The 23,609-nt window shown below is 37.3% G+C and overlaps 1 protein-coding gene across 10 annotated transcripts in view; it reads left to right on the top strand.

Annotated features, from left to right (window-relative positions):
• The window catches only part of LOC126374064 (dual 3',5'-cyclic-AMP and -GMP phosphodiesterase 11), a 277,630-nt gene that overhangs the window by 203,162 nt on the left and 50,859 nt on the right, over nt 1-23,609 (top strand). For all 10 annotated transcript variants that reach the window (XM_050020522.1, XM_050020521.1, XM_050020524.1 and 7 more), the window contains 3 exons: nt 5,944-6,060; nt 10,416-10,593; nt 18,026-18,168. In XM_050020522.1, the coding sequence (XP_049876479.1) occupies nt 5,944-6,060; nt 10,416-10,593; nt 18,026-18,168 (438 nt within the window). The remainder of the gene's footprint in view (nt 1-5,943; nt 6,061-10,415; nt 10,594-18,025; nt 18,169-23,609) is intronic.

Below are 23,609 nucleotides of genomic sequence, written 5' to 3'. Positions count from 1 at the left end.
ACAGCATGGATTTTTCCCAAAACGCTCCGTATCCACGAATCTTGTGTTGTTGGTTGACTTTGTATCCACTGAGTTGGAAAAGGGCAATCAAGTTGACGTCATATACTTGGATTTTCAGAAGGCGTTTGATAGGGTAGATAATGATATCCTGTTAATAAAATTAGGACTTATGGGTTTCTCACCAAGACTGTTAAAACTGTTTGCAAGTTACTTGTCAGAAAGAGAACAGTTTGTCAAATACGGTTCATTTGTCTCAATTCCTTATCGAACGCGTTCTGGAATAAGTCAGGGATCAAATCTAGGGCCCTTGCTATTTGTGTTGCTCATAAATGATCTTCCAGGGGTTATAAGGGAATCATTAATGTTGCTATTTGCAGACGACGTGAAGTTGGTAAAAGCCATAAACACAACTGAAGACGCCACAGCCTTGCAAAATGATCTGCAACGAGTATATGAATGGAGTTTGGGTAATAGACTATACTTTAACCCGGCTAAATGTGAGATGATTACTTTTACACGGTCACCCCTCCCGCAGGTTTTTAGTTACCATATAGGTGGCGTACCAGTGGCGCGAGTGGAGCAGGTGCGTGACCTTGGCATTCTGTTTGATAACAGGCTTACGTTCCATGCTCACGCTGAGTTGGTTGCAGAGTCGGCTTACCGCCGGCTTGGATTTGTTATACGCAATGCTACTCACTTGTCATTTCAAGCAATTCGCATGCTCTACGTGTCACTGGTCCGTAGTGTACTTGAAAATAATGCGTTGGTGTGGAACCCTCACGAAAATAAATATGCCCTAATTGTGGAGCAGGTTCAGAAGCAGTTCCTACGACATCTCTACAAAAGACAATACGGGTACTACCCGTTTATGTACCCTACATTATTTCTGCAAGGGCAACTGGGGTTTAACTCACTGCAACTGCGTAGGTACATGGCGCTAGCCAAATTTATTATAAATATCCTTAAGGGTAGGATAGACAGCCCTCCTCTAATCGAGCGTGTATTACGTCTGAATGTGCCAGATATAAATCGCCCAGGCCCGGTCCTGCGGCCACGGAAGCGCGCGCTGCTGGCCGCGCCGCCCGCGCCCGCGCACACGGTGGCGCACTCGCAATCCCCCGTGCCGCGCGCTGTCTCGCTGCTCACCTCCGTGCTTGAATCAGCGCCACATTGTGATTTGTTTGTTAGTTCGATAGCATGTTTGATGAAAGAATGTGAGAAGACTTTTGAACGCATGATGCCTGTAAGCTCCATTCGGGAATAATTTTTGTTTTAATTTTATTTTGTGTGTCATGTATGTTAAGTAATTTTAAGAGAAACTTTGTAACAGCTGTGGATTTTTCTGTTATGTTACAATGTATATTTTTTCTAAATAAATAAAATAAATAAATAAATAAATGAACATTCTCTCGATCGTTCTTGCTTTGTATTTATTCCTATAGAACTACGTTCACTAGATCGGTAAATCTGCACCGGACTTTGTCATGGCGATTCGTAAATGCCGCCGAAGGCTTGTACGCTTCGATCCACTCTAGTGGATGCGCAGCTTTAGAGTAAATCTATGGATCATAAATACTCCAACATGTTGGTATATAATAAAGCTCGTTTTTACCCGACTGCCATAGGAGGAGAGTAATGTACCTATTTCTATCTCGATTTGAAAATATTGTTCCCCGTGTCGAGTCTTTACTAGAGCATCTTGCATCTAAAGCGCTAAAATCTGTTTTTGACGTGATTTATTTTATTGTAGATTTGCCGTACGTACCTACCATTAACTACTTGGCCGGACAAATGGGGAGCGATGAGTGCTTTCACCCGTACGTGTAATCCCGACTTCATGTTTAAACAAGAAATAAACTTACAATTTTAAATTGTGTATAACAGCTAATTTTGCGGAGAACAGCTAATCCACTCATCCATTTTTAAGTTTTATAATTTGGTAGGAGTCCTGTTGTTGTTACAACTTTATATTTAGAAAGAAAAATAAAAGTTAACGTTAAAGTTTAGTTAATTTAGGACACAGCTGTTAATTAGGGAAAGTTTGATGAAATGAGAAAAAGTTGGGGTTAGTTGACGAGCAAAAATTTGTTTGTTGATTAAAATTACAATTGGGTAAAATTAGCTTAATATTTTTTGCATTATTCCCAGCCCCAAGAGCCCATGGTCTTCGGGAATCAAGCCTGCCTTCTGCTATAGATTTCACCTCGCGTGACAATAATAAAACCGCTTTGATTAGCTGTTGTGATTCGCTGAACATGACAATTCCTGTTAATTTATTGAAATTTTAGCCAATCACAAATGGTTGGGAATCACTATAGATGTTGAATTTAGACAATAACGGTCTATCTCGTCACGAAGGATTAAAATTTGCATGACAGAAACACACTAGCTCCGTTCCGGATCGATGTAACACAGTTGGCTCGATCATTATAGATACCATCATGATGATACTGCTAACCATCTATCACGTTGGTCTAACAGAAAATTCGATGAGGTGTGGTTCATCATGCTATGGACTTCCCAATTTTGTTGGGATATAGTCGTGAGCTTATGTTGTCAAATAAGAATAAACAAAATGAGCATCCACAAGGTTATCAATTATCATGGACGTTAATCCATTCGAATGTAGAAAAAAAGATTACTGCATGGCTCAAATTATTAGATTATAAGGAAATAGAAAAGCTTTTCGAATACTTGGTATAACACTTATCCCTAATTAGTATTAGTGTAGAGAACCTAATTATTGTCCTTGACACATACATACACACACAAACACACATACACACACACACACACACACACACATTTGTTTTCATATTTTTTCTTTATTGTTTACTTATAATACGATGTAGGTATACTTCAGGCTTTTGGTACCAACAAGTACTTATGGATATGGAGGAGCGTGACCTTCTGACACAGGTGTTTCACACTTACTAGGAGGTCACAACTGCAAATATTATTATGTACCATCTCTGTTAAAGAAATATTTTTTTTTTTTAATCATGGATGTTAATCCATGATAATTGTTGCGTAGCAACGAATAAATGGTTTCCGACTTTTGAATCCTTCTAGCAGTAATTGCACGCACGATGATATGGCAGCAAAATGGTGTGTAAAGTCATGTTATCCTTATGGAAAATTTATGTGATTTACATAATTACACTGTGTAATTTACTGTGGAACAAGTAGATTCTCGCGTAACATGTTATTTTGTTTCCTTGTGCAACTTTAAATTGCGTAAAATTATTTTTTTCTTTATGGAAAATATAGAAGGTACTTGGATGATCTTAAATTAACTTGTCACATCTGATATGCGGCTAGCTCTTGTATTTTAAATCTCCGTTGGGAGTGTTGCTGGATGTCGAAATTAGGTTGATATCTAACTTTGGCAACAGACGCCAAAGTCTGAATTTAGTGCCCAAAATAGATCTAGAATATTTTTGGAATATCGGCTGAGGCCGTATCTTTTTATCAAATAATGAATAGTTTTTGTAGTTAATTTTGGACATTGGTAGACAACCACAAGCGAATAAACACTAACCTACAATAAACTATATTCAAATTCAAAAATATCTTTATTCAGTTGGTAATATAGTTACACTTTCAATTGTCAATTTTTACATAACGATCGTCTCATCCGCCTAAAACTTACGAATAAATAATAAGTAAAAATTACTGCAAGAAAAACCTCGGCACAGGGCCATAGACGTACTTTTTTAAAAAAAACTTAAAATATTGTTATACAATTGAGTAATTTAGCTGCCTAATATCATTTCTCAGACAGTTAATCCCATGCATTCATATCTTGTAAATAATCACTAACTTTTAGTATATAGTTGCATCTACATATAATTGCATGTGCCACATTTAACTAAACATTGGTAATAGCTACGATTATAATTAAGTAAATATACCTGACATTCTGTCATGCCACTCAGACGTATAGCGGAATAAAACAATGAGGAAATCTTCGCATATCATAACTTGTCATTCATAAGCCAGAGGGAAACTAGATTTTATCTGGGTATATCTGGTTTTTACCGGCCGATGTCGGCATAAGTCCTGGGTATCACTGCAATTCTCCTGTGTCTCCATTGTCGTAAATCGTTTAAGACGAATGCTCCTAACAAATGTTAATGAACTTATTTGTAATTTTATTGACAAATCAATATCATTCTTGTGGTGTCTGTCAGGCTTATTATTATTTGCGTGGCTACATCTACATATCCTCGTCCCAGGCAAGTCTAAGAAGTCAAATATTCAACATCATTTGAATTGTGTTTCTGATGGTAATTAGCAGCGTCTAACCTAATAACTTTCCTTGAAATAAAAGTATAGCCTAGCAAATATCATTCAGCATATCATTCCAGTCACGATGGTCCGACCAAAAAATGCTCCGAATAATAAAATCGGAATATCCGAAAAATTCGCATGCAAATGTTTTTGAAACTGTGAATGAGAGAATGATACAGAACGCAATCCTCACAAAAGCCGACTAGTTGGCATTTTGTACTTTTTTGTCTTGTTTTGGCAACTAATCCTTTGCATAAAGTTAGAATACAGTTTTTATGCTGGCAAATGTGTAAAAAGCCGTAATAGCGGTGGCCTACCTACTTACTAGATACCACTGAATCCGAGTTTGTCTTCGTGTTCATCTATTAATCATAAATTGTCATCTGCTTAGCGGCGAAGGAAAATATCGTGTGGAAATGCGTAGAAAATATATTTTCTTGTCAATCGGGGTAACCTGTGAGCTGGTTTTCCCATCGAGTGCGCATGTGACAGTCGCTTTAGTAATTATGTTTACAGATTGTTTTAAAATATACCCAATTTTATTGATGGAAGGTACTATTATTATAGAATAAGAATAAATAATCTACTTACTTAAGTAATTTAAATCGTACTCTTCGTTTTTAATGGGATATTTGTGGAAATCAAACTCGAATCTTCGTTTACAAACAGATATACAACATACCTACCTACGCCAATGATTTTCTATAAATAGAACTCTGTCATTCTAAAACAAGGCCCTTATCCCCGTCCCCTTAGAGACAGGGGGAGCTTAATTTAATTATCTTTTGTTAAAAGGTTGAGGAAAATTTGCGAAAGCAACATTAAAAGCATCGCTTGCGTTTAGACAGGTGGAAATAAGCTGTGGATCTGTGAGTTACTATCTATTCTGGGAGACATTTCGCGGGGTCGGTGAACTTTATTTAGGATTCTTTTCAGTAGTTTATTTGTAAAGGATGACGGTTATCAATGTCGAGGGCTTGGGGTTTACTAAATTGAGTGAGGTTCTAGAAATTACGTAGAGGCCCTTTCAAAAATTTCCCCTATTCCCAGTAGTCTTACCAGTCAGTAAAAATCACATTTATTTCATAGCCCGCCTACCCCAATTATGTTTAAATGCATTTAAACTAATTTAACACTCAATCTGTCACTGTGGACATGTTGTACACCCAAACGGGGAGCGTTTGATCGAACCCTTGGACCGGACTTGCACCAATGAGTTATTAACGTATCTTAAGTCCAGTTTTCACTAACACAGTTGGCTCGACTGCTAGGTCCCGGGTTCGAATCCCGGTGGGGACATATCACAAAAATCACTTTGTGATCCCTAGTTTGGTTAGGACATGACAGGCTGATCACCTGATTGTCCAAAAAGTAAGATGATCCGTGCTTCGGAAGGCATGTTAAGCCGTTGGTGCCGGTTACTACTTACTGATGTAAGTAAGTAGTCGTTACATGAGCCTTTGGCGGCTGAATAATAACCCTGACACCAGGTTTGATGAAGTTGGTAATTCACCTCACAACCCACACACGATAGAAGAAGACGTTAGTCTAACGGTGAGGTGTGGGTACTTAGTTCATCTTGCGATGGGTGTACCTTTGATTACCGAGAGCTTATGTTATGTTACTAATTTAATGTATGTTTGTTATCAGGAAAGCAACACGGCAAGTGGTGGACGCGTGGCTGGTGTCACACGCCACGCCGCCGAGCGCAGAACTCGCGTCCCCCTCGCGCGCCGGCTCGGGCTCCGGTGCGACTACACCAGTCAGGTAGGATGACATTGGCCTCGATTCCTGCAGACACCTCCTAATTTTACTTTAAGTTATACCTGTCATTTTCTTATCCGCCGAAAAGGAAAGGGACGGATGATTCACAGCTATTAATTTTACGAAGAATGAGTAAATGAATGAATAACCCGGGCGAATCAAAAAGGTATCTCGCTGGTATGCCAACCGTTTGACGCGTGCTGTCAATTCTGTCGGGTTATTGGCCAATGTAAAATTTTTAGACAGTTTTTTTGTTTTAGATTTTTGCTTAAAATTGACGTGTGTTCCATAAATTTTATGCTTGTCGATTACCCGTCCCTTTCCTTTTCGGTGGATAAGAAAATGACGGTTATAACTTTAAAAAAATTAGATGGTGTTTACAGGAATTAGCACCATTAACTGTTCAATATTACATACCATACCACACCCCGGACTATTCATACAAAACACCATGTTTTACACAGACACTACACATTGGCGTTATCGTACACAGATGCGCATCTGTGTGACGTGTGCCCATACGATGAATACTCAAGTAAATAAGTAGGACCGAGGGGGCTGAGATAAACTTAGCTCAGCTGGTGATGTGTAGCGGGCAGTTGCCGTTCTACACTCCTTATTCTATGACCATAACAAACCTTCGGGTTGCAGGTATTACGCGATCTGGTACCACCCAGCGTCAATCCATCTGCGGTCGGCGTTGGCAGGCATTCATTAATGAGGGAGTTTCCAGGCTACTTTCCCCAAAAATAATATAGATGGCGCTGTCGAGATTACACGTGATAATTGCTTATTTTCTCAATACTCGAATACGTAATCTGGAATACTAAAATGTAATATTAATGGCAGAGGCATATATACAAATATAATCAAGTGGTGCTTACTTCTCTCGTTAGATAAGGGTAGTCATAGTTCTCTCTTCTCACTCGAACAGCCCGCTCCACTCTGATAGACTAAGAGACGTGAATCGATTTTCCTATCATAAAAAAGAGATACTTTATCTTCTTCTTCGCGAGTCGATGGCGATCGATATTAAATTTTTGGGATACTTTATGACGACGGAATATACCGGATAATTTTTGAGTTTGCACAAACAACTTTACTGGTTCGGCGGTTTCTGTAGACGAAAAATGCGTTATAGTGACTTTCTATACAACTTTTATCGGAGATTCTTCAAATTTCAATTTATAGCTACTGCAGTATAGACAAGACTCGAATATTGCTGCTAGGTAACTTACCAAAACTTGTGCAGGTAATTTACATGTTGTCTTATAAATAATTCCCATTAAAACTTAATTAAATCCAGTCATCTTATAATCTTAAATCCTCCGCTTAGTCTTTACCAAGTACTTAGCTAACTCAAAATGTATGCAAATCCATATAAATTATGTTCCTACAATGCTCAGACGCCGATAAATTGGAGTTATCCCAACAACGTGGGTCTACGTTTGTACTTCCATCAATCTTTTTGGTCTCTTGTTCTACGTAAGGCCTCCATACTTTGTCTTAAGCTAGGATGAAAAGGTTTACGTCTATCGCCTCATATTATTATGGAATTTCTCATAAAATTTGGTTTGCACATAACACAGATACTGTTTTCTGACTCTGCAAAACCAACTTTTTCCTCGTAAGGAAATCCTTTCGATAGTTTCTAAGTTATCGACAGAAAATGAAATCGAATGTACCTAGTTTGTTTTTTAGATGGTTACCCTATTCGAAAGGTTCTACGACACGAAAACCCTCCACGAATAGTTGTCGTTCCTACCTCACATGAATACAAATGTACGAAATATTTACTTAAAGGTCACGTACTTTGTAGGATGTTGTCGGAAGATAAATTAATTTATGGGTTACAAATACTTCGAAATTGGCCCATTATGTTTGTTTAATCGAAGTGATGCGTTTAAAATTTTAAAGTCCCAAGAAGATATCTCTTTTTTACGAGGGCATAAAAAGGTTTTGACACCCAAAAGTTTGTGTACGCTGATGCGACTTTTCAAAGATTTATTGAACAAACTCGCAACGACGTCACCTTGCTAAATCTTGAAGTGACTTTGCTTAAAAAATCGGGCGAACTTAACTTTAAGCTGCTTTCCTTCATTATCTTGTTAAGTTTGCAGTTTGTTCTCAAAAGTGCCGAAGTAAAGTTTTATAAAGTCATAATAAAGCCTATTGTAGATATATCTGACAAAGGATAATGATTGTCATGCTTTTATAAAAAAATATATATAACAAAAGAAAATATTATATGAAATATGAGTGTGCAAAATAATAATAGTGAAGCAGAATTGTAAAAGCATGATCTGATCTGACCTTTGAGATGCTCAACTTATGAAGGCTAGGTAACAAGCCACTATGTGAGCCTTTTAATTTTAATAACGTTGCACATAGCACATTGACTGTAGATAACAGTATCTAATTTAATCCTGTCAATAACGTGCTATACGAGAAAATTGGACATTGTTTTAGCCTCTGTAAGTGGATAGCATGAGGCTGTGGTGCTGAATAATGTTTTATATTGAGCGGTCGGGAACAATCTCAATGCTGCCAATATTGAAGCGGCTATCAGAAAATTCGAGAAGCAAAATATTATTCCCCTTATTTTTTCCGTGCAATGAACTCTAGAATTTCATATAGAGCAGTTTAACAAACAAACGGCTTTACAAGCTCCCGAAGACATATACCCCCTCTGGTTCATTAAAAGAGGCCTCTTAGCAGTAGAATATACTTGTACGTATTCAAGATACTTACTTAAATAATCCATTATTAAAACACACACAAAATCTTGCACCTAAGGTGGTAAGTTGTTTACTTACAAAAATCACTAAACGTTTGCGTTTATGAGGTTTCCCTTAATCAGATTCCTATTGTAATCCCGATGTTATTCTTTATTGCTCCCCCATGCGTTCGGCTTGATTTACGCCTCGTGGAACAAACTTTGTTTGATCCTCGTACTATTGCGAGTTCCTTTTACGTCATCACTAACTTCTCTAACTTGCCAGATAATTCCCGTTGGCGCATGTCCAGTATACTAATTGATACTCTTGTAGCGTCCTCTTCATTGTTTAGTCTACATCCTTTGGCACAATGAAGGCTCTACGTTAAAGCCCCTTTGGGTCACTTCGTGGGAAACTTACTAAGTAATAGTGACCGCGTAATGTATTTCTATTATCTAAGGGTCTCGACTGTGATGTCAATGTAAGTAGAATGCTAATCTGTTACAGCCAGATGACCTTTAGCAAAATTATCTTTGTCTCCTATTACTTTTTGTTGGAAAGTTTGTCGAATTCTTGCAAGGTAATTTGACCTTGCCTTAATTCAGTCAACACCTTATTTCGTCTCGATTAGAAGAGGAAAACTCCTTGAACACTGAAAAAGTTTCACCTCCGTATTACCATTATTAATGAAGATGTGTTCGTTAGGTACGCTTCCTCAAACTCGTTTGCTTACGTACCTGTTCACTTTAAGCATTTCTTTTTGCCAATTATTTTTCCTGGATACGATGAACCCAATTATAAGAATTTAAAAAAATTTGAATATTTTGTGAATGAATTGTTTATATATGTATTACTACAGTTACAATTTATAAACAGGTAATATATTTAAAATGTAAACAGAATCCTAATTCAAGGTCACGTAAAATGAGCAGATTTTATCGCTTTGTTTATATTAGTTTTAAAAGCTGTTAACTTTAATTTTGAATCGTTACCAGAACAATCCCAACAGATTTTCATTTTATTTATTGTTTGTTTATTCATACCTATGCAAGTTCAAGAAACGTATTCACAAAGGGGCACTTCAAGGGAAGCAGAGCTTTACTCGGTAGTAGGAAACCGGCAAGCTAGCAAATTGCTTTGAGGTTTACTAGGGTTGTGAATACGAGTATGACCTTAAATCTCTCTGACTTAAGCTTTGATATAGCTCCATCAGTGTCTGTTAGGAATGTATATTAGCTAAAGCGGATTTTCATGGTAATATCTGAGGTTACTTACATTCTTCGTTATGTTGTCGTATTTCTTTAAAGATTTGTCATCTGTTTATAATGCCATACTGTCTCTGAATTTTTAAAATTGGTAAGGCTCGCCTGATGAGTCAGTATTTGACTGCCATCTCGCCTAATAGTTAGTGATAATGTGGCAAAAGTTGATAAAATTTAATCTGTTAGCCGTGTTTGTTTGTTGGCTGTTGAGTTTGTCTGTTACACCACGTTCTAAATTCTTTGCACTTTTCTCTGTATAATATAAAAAAAATATTTATGTAGTTTCTACTATACACTGCAATACAACAACAACATACAATAACAAAACACATTATCATCTTCAACATTATCAGAGTCTAACCCCCGATTCCCTTGACAGGAAGATCTCAGCTCACGAATTTGAGCGTGGTGGCCTGCTGAAGCCGCTGGTGACGACAGTGGACGGGACACCAACATTCCTTGGAGATCAGCCGCCGCATGCGACGCCTTCGCGGCCGCAACGACGATCCAGACACGAGCTCCGACAGTTGGATGAGAAAGAGCTCATCTTTGAACTTGTGAGTATTTATTTGCGCGATTTGTACGTTGAGCACCTTAGTACCACGTCCCATTAACTTAATGACTTTAATCGAAATAACAACAATATAATTAACAAGTACATAACTGCGACATGGTACTACATTTTGTGCATATCAATGCTTGTGACTATCTGTCCGGCGCAACCTGGTCAATCTTGTGAAAATGACCCACACTGACACTCACACAATTTAAGACAAGCCGTCGACTCAAAGAAGGTAAAATTTACATATGCCTTCTTTCAAAGAAGCTATGTCTTTGAAATTCTTTTAGGAGGGAATTGAAATGTTTATTTATATAAAATTCTCTTATTACCATAAAAAATATAGTTAAATGGCGGTTTGCAATAACGATAAAATTTTATAAAAATCTCGATTAAATCCAGTTTTTCTGTATTTCCTTTGGCCATTCCAAATGCTTTTATAGCTAACGAGGCAATGGTATAATTTCAAGTAAAATATTTGAATGAGAAGGATAACCAGGAGACTATTAAATCCCTTTTGATACCTCGATTGTTTTAGTCTTTCTGCAAATACTTGTTTCATTTCCTAATGCTAATGAGCTTCTAAATTATAATTGAAACAATGAAAACTTCTAGCTGTGGAATAATAAATGGTATTAGAATCACAAAGGGAACAAATCGTGGGTATTCAGTGTCTATATCGTGCATCATGGCCCATTCAAATATGGATAGTTCACATTCCTTCAGTTTGCCTACTCTTTGCTATATAGACTTTTGGGTATGTTAAAGTGTTTCCAGGTGTTATTTTTATTCTTTGGCGCATCATGGTCAGGAAAACAAAAGTCCAACTTCTACAATTTTTTTTTGTTTGTAGAAGTTGGACTTTTGTCCACTAAATACAAAAGCCACGGGAACGCCATTTTATCAGTGACCTCTTTGATAATTGTGTGTAAACAATTAATAAACCAAATACGGCAAGCAGACTGGAAAACCTATTTTGCGGTTTATTCAGTTTAGCTATTTCATCGTTTTTAGATCACACATATTCTAATTAGTCACGAAAATGGTAGACACGTGTAACATAAATGGCTTTATGTTCATATTAACTACTAAGGTCTTGTCACATACTTTAGGTCCATAACATTTCTTTCGAAGTAAGTAAGGGTTTGAAAAAATATGATCTGAAGATCCAGGTTCGATTCCCATTTTGTGAGACTCTCCTTTGTTTGGTACGGACATTGCAGGCTGAATCACCTGATTGACCGATAAAGTATGATCATTCTGTGTTCGGAAGACACGTTAAGTCGTTGGTCCCGGCTTGTGTTCAAATACCTCCACCAACCCGCACTGGAGCAGCGTGGTAGAATATGCTCCATATCCCCTCAGGTGGATAGAGGAGAGGCCTGTGCGCAAAAGTGGGACGTACGACGGACGCTTTTTATGTCATTTCCAAGCGGGAGGTCTTCACCTGTTATCTTAATGAGAATTTTATCTGAACAAGTTTCAAGTATTCATTACTCAACATTTGACACCTGACTACCAAACGTTATCGCATGAAGTATGTGATGCCTTATGTCAAGGTTGTCACCAAGCGACATTCGTGATGATTAATTTTGCAGGCCAGTTCATATAATGTCAATTTCGTCTGGAATTTGATTTGATTGTAGAGTTCGTTACACTTGCTTGTGTTTCGATAAGCTATGTTTTTACGACCTGATTTAGCATAAAAACTGCTCTTAAATAGGACGATGTACCCTAGTTACAGCCACGGCGTTGGATTTTGTTAGTCAAGGTTAGTTTATAATAGTTTTCCTTCCCTAAGCATGGTTTTTTCACTGAATTCTTCTTAACATATCAGTTGTATTGCGGTCATGGTACTGTGTTATTTATTTTATTAAATAATTTTGCTGTTTTTTTCTATGACATCAGTTGCCTAGTAATAGACGTGTCTCAAGCTGCGGCACATTTGTGTCATAATAATAATATAAAATATTGAAAAATACGACATCGAGGGGTTATCATGCGTCCCAGTGATTGTGACTGCATTTACCGTTGAAAGTGTGTCGTGTATTTTCAGCCTCGCCGTCCGTGTGTGCTGTCGCCGGTTTGTCCGCATTTGTTTGATAAACGACCACCACACACCCTAGTACACATGCACTCAATGGCTCCTGGTCCATTAATCTAATACTCATTTGCTCCCGAATGACCTTTCCAACATTCATTAAAAACCGCCTTTACATGTTCATTATGCCCTTTATATGGCTGTTTCACACAATAGAATTGATTTTCACGATTGGTTTTCTGATATTCGTCTGCAGTTAATTTTGCTTTGATATTGAAGAAAACTCCGTAGGTAGTAAGTACTTCATATTTTGATTTATTATAGAAAATTCTTGGTCCAATAAGTTTTAGAAACGTTATCATCCTTGAAATCTGTCGTAATTTGTCTGAAAATAAATTGATTGGCTGACATCGAAGCTAAAAATAATGCCGAAGTTTATGAACGGATGACTATCGGATGTTTGTTTCCGTAGTATCGAACTTTTCCACCTGTCAGTCGTCGCTTTATAAAAAAGAGTATTAAATCGACAGCAGGACTTGAATTGATGACGTAGTAGGTGCCCACGAGGCTTGAGTGTGTGCGTGTGTGATTCATTTATCGATTCATTGAGTATCGTCGTGCACACAGTAACAGCAATATAATCGGCATCGATAACACGTATGCGTTGCGTTCACATTTTTTATAGGAAAATACACTTGTGTAATGAACTAATGAGTCTACTTTTTCAATTGCTCAATTTGATTTTACGTAAATGGCGTACATTTCCAGTTCAGATAATTTGTTTTTACATATATATTTAGTGAATGTAGTAAAAGAAAGCATTACACTGAAAGCGTGGTAGTGTTTTCTCCCCAACCTTACTATGTAAGGTTCGTCGTGTAACGTTCTATAAATGCAAGGTATCAAAATATTATTTACTTTGAAATGGTAGTGTGTATAATACCGAATCTACAGGAGCCCAATTTTAAATCGATCCTACCTATTATGTAATTTAGCTACACTCGCTTTTGCGCTCTTTTTATGTTAGAAAGCAATTTGGGACTTTTTCATCGGAAAACTTTTTTTTTTCTTGTGGCAACTGCTTTTCCATCTTTCTTTATTGATGATTGATGACTCTAGCCAATAGAACAACGTTTATTGGTAAGACGCGCTTTAACTTTGTATTGAATGAAAGCTTTAAGCAAACTTTTTCTGCTTAAATTCACATTCAGATATCGCTGTGCCGGTGCTTTCGTTTTTTGTATTTTTTTATCGGCTCTTTTATGTTGCACAATAGAAATGTTACCAAATACGAAAGCAGAATTGTACTTTTCAAACGAAGGAAAATGTCACGTTCGCATTGCTTCCATGTTTCTGACTATTGTTACTTTTTGCTTATAGTTTCCAAATCGAATGTGTTAGTGTTCGCTTATGGCAGTTAGTTGTTTGATCATTTACGTACGTAGAGAATTGGATTGCGGTATTGTAACACCCATTATGACGATTGCTGATCGGAGAAGCTTCTGTATCTCTATATCCGTAGACTATCAAACTCCAGGAACCTACTTATCCCACTACATTAACTTGTAAACAAAGAAACCGTCTGCTTTGCAAACATTTCCATGCGTTTTGGGAGATATTTCACGTCTCCGCAACGTGGTGTGGTAAATGTCATGCATACTTGGAGTATGCCCCTTTGATGTCGCACGTACCCGTTTGAATAAACAGAATGTGGACATTCTGGCGTGGGCAGCGGCGAATATTCATAGCGTTCATTGATGAATGACGTACGATGAAAAGTAAGGCTGTGGAGCTGTTGGATTTACACGAGGCGTTTCAATTTCGTGATCGTTTTCAACTGGGCACCATCAGGCCTGTTGTCTGAAACGTTGTACCAGGTGAGAGCCTTCAGCGCTCCCCATTTGTCCAGCCAAGTAGTTAATGCCATCTGCGGCAAATCTACAATAAGTAAAAAAAAAGTGATCGTTTTCGTGTATACAATCATGTGATGTAAATACGCAACGTGACTTTCCAAATGTCGTTTACCATGTAGCGTTACAAGTTTTAATAGACATCGAACATCAAAACATTAACATCAACATTACACAAAGCTCTCAATAAAATCCGCACATATTGAACGGCATTAACAATTCTCAATTCATCGTATCAACAGTGGCTGCAAATTGTCTTTGATTACTTGTGGCTCTGCCCACCCCATTAGGGATAACGGGCGTGAGTTTATGTATGTATGTATTAACAATTCTGTTGGAATTTTAATTGCGGCTGTAGCCGGGGTATTGAACAAAGTTCGGAACCAATATTTACATAATCTTGTGGGTTATCGGGGCGATCATGTTCGACCCAAATCGCATATAATGAATCATTCCAAACGTGATGTGGATAATTTGTTCCTTTACATATTTAATTTTGATAACAGGTACATACATAGATTAACTCTAATGAAATGATATTTTCATCGACTTTTGATTCCTGGTTTTATAAGAAATAATATACATGGACTGTTAGATATACCTGAAAACTATATTAACGAAAACATAGATTTTACTGCCATAGACCTGTAACAGATAGCTCGATAGAATTACCTAGAGGTGACCGCGTATAATTGGCAGGCAGATTGAATTGAAACGTAATTATTGGTTTGCTACGGCTAACCACGTCAAAGCAACACAATTGACCAAATGTAATCCAGCTACTTTGAGTGAATTTCACCGCAGATAATAATGTAACAATATCATGACTAAAATTCAATAATACCAGCCTTTGACCATAGAGAAAATGTGGCTTGTTGGGTTAGCTTTGACTGTATTTTGTCCTTTATTTAATTTGTTCACAACAGCCCACGTCCGGGTTCTTTACTGTGGGAGTCCCTCGTCAATGAAATGGGGCATTGAATTTGTTTGTTAGGTATACCCAAAAGATAATCCAGTTGTCCAAGTTCCATACCCCATACACCTGCTGGCTTAACTGACTGACTCGCATATTATGGCTTTATCATTATGAGATTTTCGTACCCCATTAGTATTATTAAAGTATCAGTATCCTTTAATTTTAAGTTTGTTTTGTTTTGTTTTTAAATGTTCTTTATTTCATCATAAGTACAACTTAATTTGATAACATGACACTGTGTTGTTAGCAAAAATCTTAAATAATTAACAACGTTTATCAGGCTAATAACACCTATTAAAACTTATGCTATGAATGTTATCAATACATTCATAGTAATTTTAATTTTTAGTAAGTAGGTAGCGAAACTCGCGAATCAAATCGATAATCGCTATTCAAATGGGGCTGTAAATATATGATTTATTTAAAGCAAATTAAATATTCAGTCGGAACACGTGCTTGTTATAAAGATACAAAACCTTTGAGTAAGTAAACTAATCATCAAATTATGTATAATATTAATTTCGTCTCAGGTACGCAGGTTAAAATGCCAGGAATTAATAATTAACTTACGTAAAATATTTCATGCTTGAAATAAATTAACAGACTAAATACGCTTCGCTACGTAATCACCTCTGCCAAAGATGGAATTGAATACATTCTAACATAAAACATTGAATCAAGCTACTTGTTCTACTGTATAATACTTCTGCATTTCGTCAACAACTATGTAAAAAAGCTATTGCTTGTCGCGAAAAAAACAGCCGTAATATGACATTTTCAAATGAATCAAACGGCGAGTAAAATCGAATTAAAAAGAAACTCTATCTTTATTCTTAAAAATCTCATCTATTCACCAACTTCAGAGTGCAAATCAGTCGTAAGCTCTCAGGCAGATTATACCTTGCTCAATTTCCAATTAAATGGACCTATACAAGCTAGATTCGTTTCAGCCAGTTTATCAATTCTATTAGTGAGTCCGTGGAAATGCAGATGTATACGTCTGGTCCGGAAATTAGTTCGGAAATCGGACTAGAGCTCAGACCAGTGTGGGTGGACAAGACCAAACTTCCCGACCTGTCATCCTTAGCAAACATTTGCACAACACTATTATTACTTTCATAACGCCTACAGAATATCGCCGACATCTCCCATTTTGTTTTTTTAATAGTATTTATTTTGGGACAAATATTTTTTACATAAGGGAATTTAACCTATATGAGATGATTCTTATAAACCCTGATATAATGTAGAAGTAGATCTGTTAGTATGACTTATTGTAAAAAGTAACTTAAGTTGTTGCTTCAATCACAATATCCAAACCTTTCGGATTTTCAAGACCCTTTTGGCAATATTGATTTGTTGACCACAACAGCGGTTTGTTTATTTGCCAAGTAAACGACTGCTGCTCTTAAATAATCGCGGGAGTTAATTAATTCTTGGTCTAACTAGCTAATGGCTAAGTAAACCAAGTTTCTGACTTGGTGAAATGTTGTCTCAGGAGATGAAATTTGGGACCCGACAGAACTTCTGCAGATCCAAGTTGAGTTTGATTTCATCAGACTATTAGTTTAGAGAAACAGTTTATATGTAAATTTTGTTATTGGGAATTTACCGTACAATTGATATTAAGAATGCGAATTGTAAAACTTCGTGTTTGTTTATTGTTTTGGATATTCGGCGAAAAAATTCTGCGTAGATTGTTTTTGCGTCGTTTTTTGTACACAACAACTGATGAAAGGGTTTATCGATACGAAGTGGTGGGAAGAATCGGGATGAAATGTTTTATCTGTTTAGGTACAGTCATGAGCAATATCATATACCCACTTTAGAACCTTGTCGCATTATCATATTTGACATTTAGTGAGACTTGCGGTTTAATTTGTCAATAAAGTTAATGTGACATGGTATCAAAGTGTATACATATTAATGCTCGTGACCGTACTATGCTTTTATCCTTTTATATTAAACTATAGCGTGTGTGAGATTGTTTTATACTGAATCTACGACTTGGATAATCACTTGATCTAACATTGTGAAGATTTTTTTTTTGCATATTAATAGTTTCGTATTTGTCTACAATCTTACCTGATGGTAAGTGACAATGTGGCTCAAGATGAAGCACACTAAACTAAACTTGTCTTATCCAGTAGGTGTCTGAATCACACTTATGTTTCTAAACTGAAAAGTAGAGAGAAGGCAATATGGCTATTCAGTGGTGCATTTGTCATAGTTCAGTGCTTTATACATAGCACCACGTCTATATTCTCGGAGTAGGCAGAAGTGTATAATATATACGCCTACTCTTCGCGAGCTATGTTTAAGCCCCATTTATTAGAGAACGAGCCTATTGCCATTAACCGGGCACAAATCTTGGAAACCAGGTTGTACTACAAGGCCTAACCTAACCATCTCCCTAGTGTCATCTCGTTTTCATTTCACGGGATCCGCTAACCTAACCTGAAGGTTTGAATTATTAATAAAAATTGTATTATTTTGTTCCCAGGTGAAGGACATCTGCAACGAGTTGGAAGTGCGGGTGCTGTGCCACAAGATCCTGCAGAATGTATCCATACTGCTGGACGCAGATCGAGGGTCCTTGTTCCTCGTACAGGGAGACAAAGTCGCGTCTCCGAATCAGAATGGCAGGTTTGTGATTTTTTGATATTCTGCTTTATGATGCGCGTTTAGTTTTTTGAATGGCATTAGAGGGGATAAAGCATCGGCATTTTCGCTGAGTTGTCATAGCAACATGGGTATTATCGAAAGCTGTGTTACCACTGTGGCCGAATACGGATGTATAAGATATTCAGATAATTAATTGACATAACATAAACGTCCCACTGTCGTGCACAGGTCTCCCCTCAATCAACTGAATGGGGTGTGGAATTAATTGAAAGATCACAAATACAACGACTATTATGGTTAAAATAAATTTCGTCTACCAGTGTCTGATTTTTTTGTATCGAGGAAATATTTTAATGAGGTTTGACCACTCTGCCTTTGCTGCTCTTTGAACATAGGTACGAGTATTAGGGCTTAATCAAATTGGTACCGTAATTTTAAACCTTTTAAACTTAAACGCTTTCAAGCTTTGATTGTAATAGAATCAAAATTGTCTCTGATAACTTTTGACGATCACAATAACATGACATGACACACAAAACTTATAACACATCGGCGAGCTAAAGTCGAAAATTGTGACAGTGACGCGGCTAAGAAATGAGAATTTGCACTTGAATGCAAGTCGGGGCCGTAATCTGAATTTATTGCGTCTACAACGGGTTTATAGTCTTCTCTAGTGCATTAGAGGTGATTTCATTACTTCACTGACGCCTCATTGTCGGCTCCAGCCGCGACTTTGCCGACTGGGTAAAGCCTCGTGCAGCTTGCGCCGCCGAATTCTCCTTATCTCGTTTGCTGCGAATTCGCTGGATCTCGGTAATTTGTTAAAATATGAGAGAACCATCAAACATCCAAATCCTACATCGTCGCTGTCTCATGTCGCTGCTCCGTAACGTCTATTCTAGAAGGATTCAATAGTATCCAGCTCCGTAACGTCTATTCTAGAAGGATTCAATTTGGACTTAATACCGACCTTTTTTAATGATTTTTCGATCTTTTTAGACGTTTTTCTTCTTTCAGCGCTTATCACTATCGGCCCACTAGGGTCGATTGATTGAAATACAATCCTCATTATGCACGATATCGTTGTAGATTCGTTGAATTTCGCGAATTTCGAGTAATGTCTTCTTTTTGAAGAATTATTTGTTCAAATCGTTTTTAAGACGATACTTGTCGCGTCTACGTCGATACTGTGCACCGTGCGATTGGCGACGACGGCACTGCGAATTTGTTCGTAGGTTGTACGAGGCCTAAGAAAATATTCCAGCTCGATCGACATCATCATCGTAAAGTTGAGCGATAGGGAATAACGGCTTATTGGGTCTGCACATTATGTACTTATAAAGCATCATACACGATGATCCAAGGAGGTCGGAGATTGCAGAAATGTTGTAGGTATTTATATTGATTTGATTTAAAATCTTATAGTTCCATTGCTGAAGATCGATACTAGTTACTTTTTATTTTATTTTAATTAAGAAGCTTATAAAAGGGCGTCCAATTAAAATCTTTAAGATCTTCGGCCGAGATACCAATATATTGGAATATTCGTTATTAAATAGAACAGGAAAATTTAAATACATTAACAGTTTATATACGTCGAACTGCTGGGTACACGCCTCCCCCCAATGAACAGGAGGTTATAGAGCATACTCCACTACAATGCTCCAGAATAGGAAAATATCTTCTTAGCGGAACAGAAAGATTAACTTACTTAGAATAACTTACTTCTAGAATTAAGTTATTATATTTAAAATGAAACCTAGGTTTAAAATGAAATGTTTCTTTTAATATTAAACTGCTCAAAGGTCAGCAGTTATTCATAATCAGAAATTAAGCGATACAGCTCCCAAGACAAACATTAAACGAAGTGTTGAAATTAATTATGAAAATTATTCTCCTCTTTTTGTGGGGTAGAAACCCGGTTGGGACCTATCACAAAAATCACTTTGTGACATTACAGGCTTATCACCTGATTGTACAAAAAGTAAGATGATCCGTGCTTCTGACGGCACGTTAAGCCGTTGGTCCCACTTACTACTTACTGATGTAAGTAGTCGTTACATGAGCCATGTCAGGGGCCTTTGGCCGCTCAATAGTAACCCTGACACCAGGATTGATGAGGCTGGTAATTCACCTCACAACCCACACGATAGAAGAAGATTCTCCTGTCATCTCTGAAAATTTTCAGGCATCGTAATTATATTGTTTTAACTTACTTCTTTTTATTGTTTTTGTGTTAATTGGGAGATAGTAAGCTTATATTGTTTTAATTAGTTTTATGTTCTTTTGAGGTTTATTTTTGTTTTATGAAACGACAAAAAGAAAGACTTGGATATTAAAATGCCGTTGATTAATCTGTTTTTTTAACTTGACTTATTGTATATACATAATTATATAAACTCACACCTATTTCCCACCGAGGTAAGAAGATACTATGGAATTACATTTGCTCCGATCCTGACATACTTCTCTTGCTTCCTCCACATACATCAATCTTCATTCATTCTTTCATTGATTTGTAAGTTTACCTCAGGATGGCATTAACTACTTGGCCGGACACAGGTATCACTCAGAGATGCCTTGATGAACTCATATTAAGCAAGATTTCCAGACACAATAGCTGATCGGGTTTGGATTTTATAAGAACTTTGGGCCTTAAGACCTTAAATATCTACCAAAAGTGTCTGTAAGTTTCTCATCTAAAGAATTATGTCTTTGTCAACATCCACAGCAATAATATCGTGATTTCCCTGAAACTTAATTCTAAAATTAAACTTAAGATTTTGAATAGCCTACGTTGATGAATACAAATTGGATAGTATAAAAGATGAGTAGGTGAATGGAAAATTCTAATATTTTTTGCCTGAAATTGTTGTTAGAAGTACTTGTGTAATTCTTCTTTACTCGTGTGGATTGTGAGATCAACGACCGACCTCATCAGCCTGCCTGGTGTCAGGGTTAATAATGAGCCGCCATAGGCCCCTGACATGGCTCATGTAACGACTACATACTGAGGTGAATACAGTCGCCGGGACCGACTGTTGAACATGCCCACCGATGTACCTTGATTAGGACCTTGGTTAGGGCATTGCAGGCTGATGACCCGGTTGTCCGAAAATAAGGTGATTCGTGCATCGGTGGGCAAGTTCAACAGTCGGTCCCGGGTACTGTATTCACCTCAGTATGAAGTCGTTACATGAGCCGTGTCAGGGGCCTATGGCGGCTCATTACTAACTCTCACACAACTCAGGCTGATAAGGGTGACAAAGTGATTTTTGTGATTATCTCCCCACCGAGTCCGAACTTAGGACCTCAGGACCTTGAGTCCGACGCACATCAACTAGACCACGACGGCCAGTTTGTGTACTTGGTAATTAGATCGTTGGAAACCGTATTATGTAAACTTACACGTGCAATGTGACAATAGGTATCTGACAATGGGCCACAATCCGCATTGTTTAGCCTTGAATTACTCATTAGCCGCTTTTGTTTCGTCGACGTTGAACTCGGAAATTGGGTTCCTGTCTGTCCATAAAGTGTCTACATGTGTCTTCCTAAAAATACCCTGTAACTAGGGACAAAAGAGTACCGGCAAAAAATTTCCCCCATGTGAAAAGAAAATCAGTTGCATATCGTTTTGCAGAGAGGAAATTTTTGGAGCCTAGTCTATAATGATAATGACGGCTCGTTTATCATTTGGAGGTTATCGCGATGTATCTAGAGCAAAAGTTAGTAGGTACAGAAGCTTATTGTTATTATTAATTATTTAAATCATCAAGTTGACTAATCAAATCGCTATGTAATGTAGTCACTCTTCCCACGTATTTATCGTATTCTGGCGTGTTAGATGGTCAAATAGGCAGTCGTTTCTGTATAAACAATCGGACCTGTAAAATTAATCATAAGTAAACGGACACCGTGAAAACGAAATAACGCTAAGGAGATTATAAATAACTATTGTCACAAATTGTATAGCTTTCTAATGAAAACAATTGGGTAGTTTACTAGGTCAAAGATAAATTATGAACGGAATTCTTTGCCGTCTTCTGTATTTCCGAATGCATATAACCCGGGTGCTTTCAAGGCCAGAGTCAACAGGCACCTTCTGGGCGAGCTCGTTCCATCTTAGGCCTCGTCAATGTCTTCGGGCAAGTCTGGGGCCAAGAGCAAACCCATCAAAAGTAAAAGAATGAAATTCTGATTGCTAAATAAAGACAGATCTGAAGGTGACAAAAAACGTATTATTTTTTCTATTTATCGTATTTATGAATTTTAATAAAGCAAAATATAATACTAGGTAAGTGCGACATTTTGTCGCGTTTTTCAATGACGTCACAGGTTACTTTTTCATACAAATTCCATAGTAATTTCGTGTTTTGACGTTCAGTAAAATGTATCTGATCTGACTAGTTGGAAACTACGCTATTATGTGTGTAGTGTGGTCGTTATGAGTTACTACGACTATTTTGTCTATTCCTCCGCTGGTTCCTCATTTTAATCGCAACTGCAATATAAAGAGCTCTGAAAATGTTAAAACGCGGTCCTTTATTTTTTCTTTTTGTCGTGACTTATTGCGGATTTGCTTCTGGCATTCTGGAGGGTTCGAATGGAGAGCTTTTGCCCGGTTAAAATAATCGCCCGTATGAGGACGGAACTAGAAGATAAGCTTCAAACGTTCCGTGCAGCTTTATCATTCCGGGTATGTCGTTGAAGTCGACTAAGATATCACTTTGGTCTAACTTATAGGACTTAGATAGAGGACTGGTGCAGTCGCGACACAAGTTCTCAGTTAAGCATAATGAAAATACCAAAGTGCTAGAACGGCACGGCGATGATGGCGATACGGTCACTACTTATCACGATGGTCTATAGTTCGGTGAGGCGTAGGCACTTAGTTCGTCTTGGGATGGCTGTACAGTCATAAGCAGTATCATGTACCCACTTTGGAACCCTGTCGCACTATCATATTTGACATTTAATGAGACTTACGGTTTAATTTGTGAAAAAAGTTAATGTGACATGGTTTCAAAATGTATACATATTGGTACTCGTGCCCGTACCTCCGTCTACTCCATTTGGAATATAGTCGTGAGTTTATGTTATATATGTCAAAGCACCATAACTGATCAGAGGCCTGTTTAATAAAACTTACAATTGTAAATTACAACGACAATTTGTAGTTCATTACGTAGCTAATATGAAACTGCAAAATATTTGTGATCACAAACTCAGCAATGTACATCAAATTGTCATTGTAATTTACAATTGTAAGTTTTATTAAACAGGCCCCATCTCTATCGCAAGTACTATAAGTGTCTGTAACTTATCTTCTAGTGATTTCGTTTTGCCTATATTCAGTGATATTACTATGTGTGGGTATTGAGATGAATGGAAGACGTTACTTTTTTAACCTCTAACTTGCGTTACTTTTTAAAAGGTTAATTCGGTTAAGAAAATTATTT

Source organism: Pectinophora gossypiella, chromosome 16 (genome assembly GCF_024362695.1).
Source record: "Pectinophora gossypiella chromosome 16, ilPecGoss1.1, whole genome shotgun sequence".
Lineage (NCBI taxonomy): Eukaryota > Metazoa > Arthropoda > Insecta > Lepidoptera > Gelechiidae > Pectinophora > Pectinophora gossypiella.
This window is presented reverse-complemented; position numbering and strand designations above follow the sequence as displayed.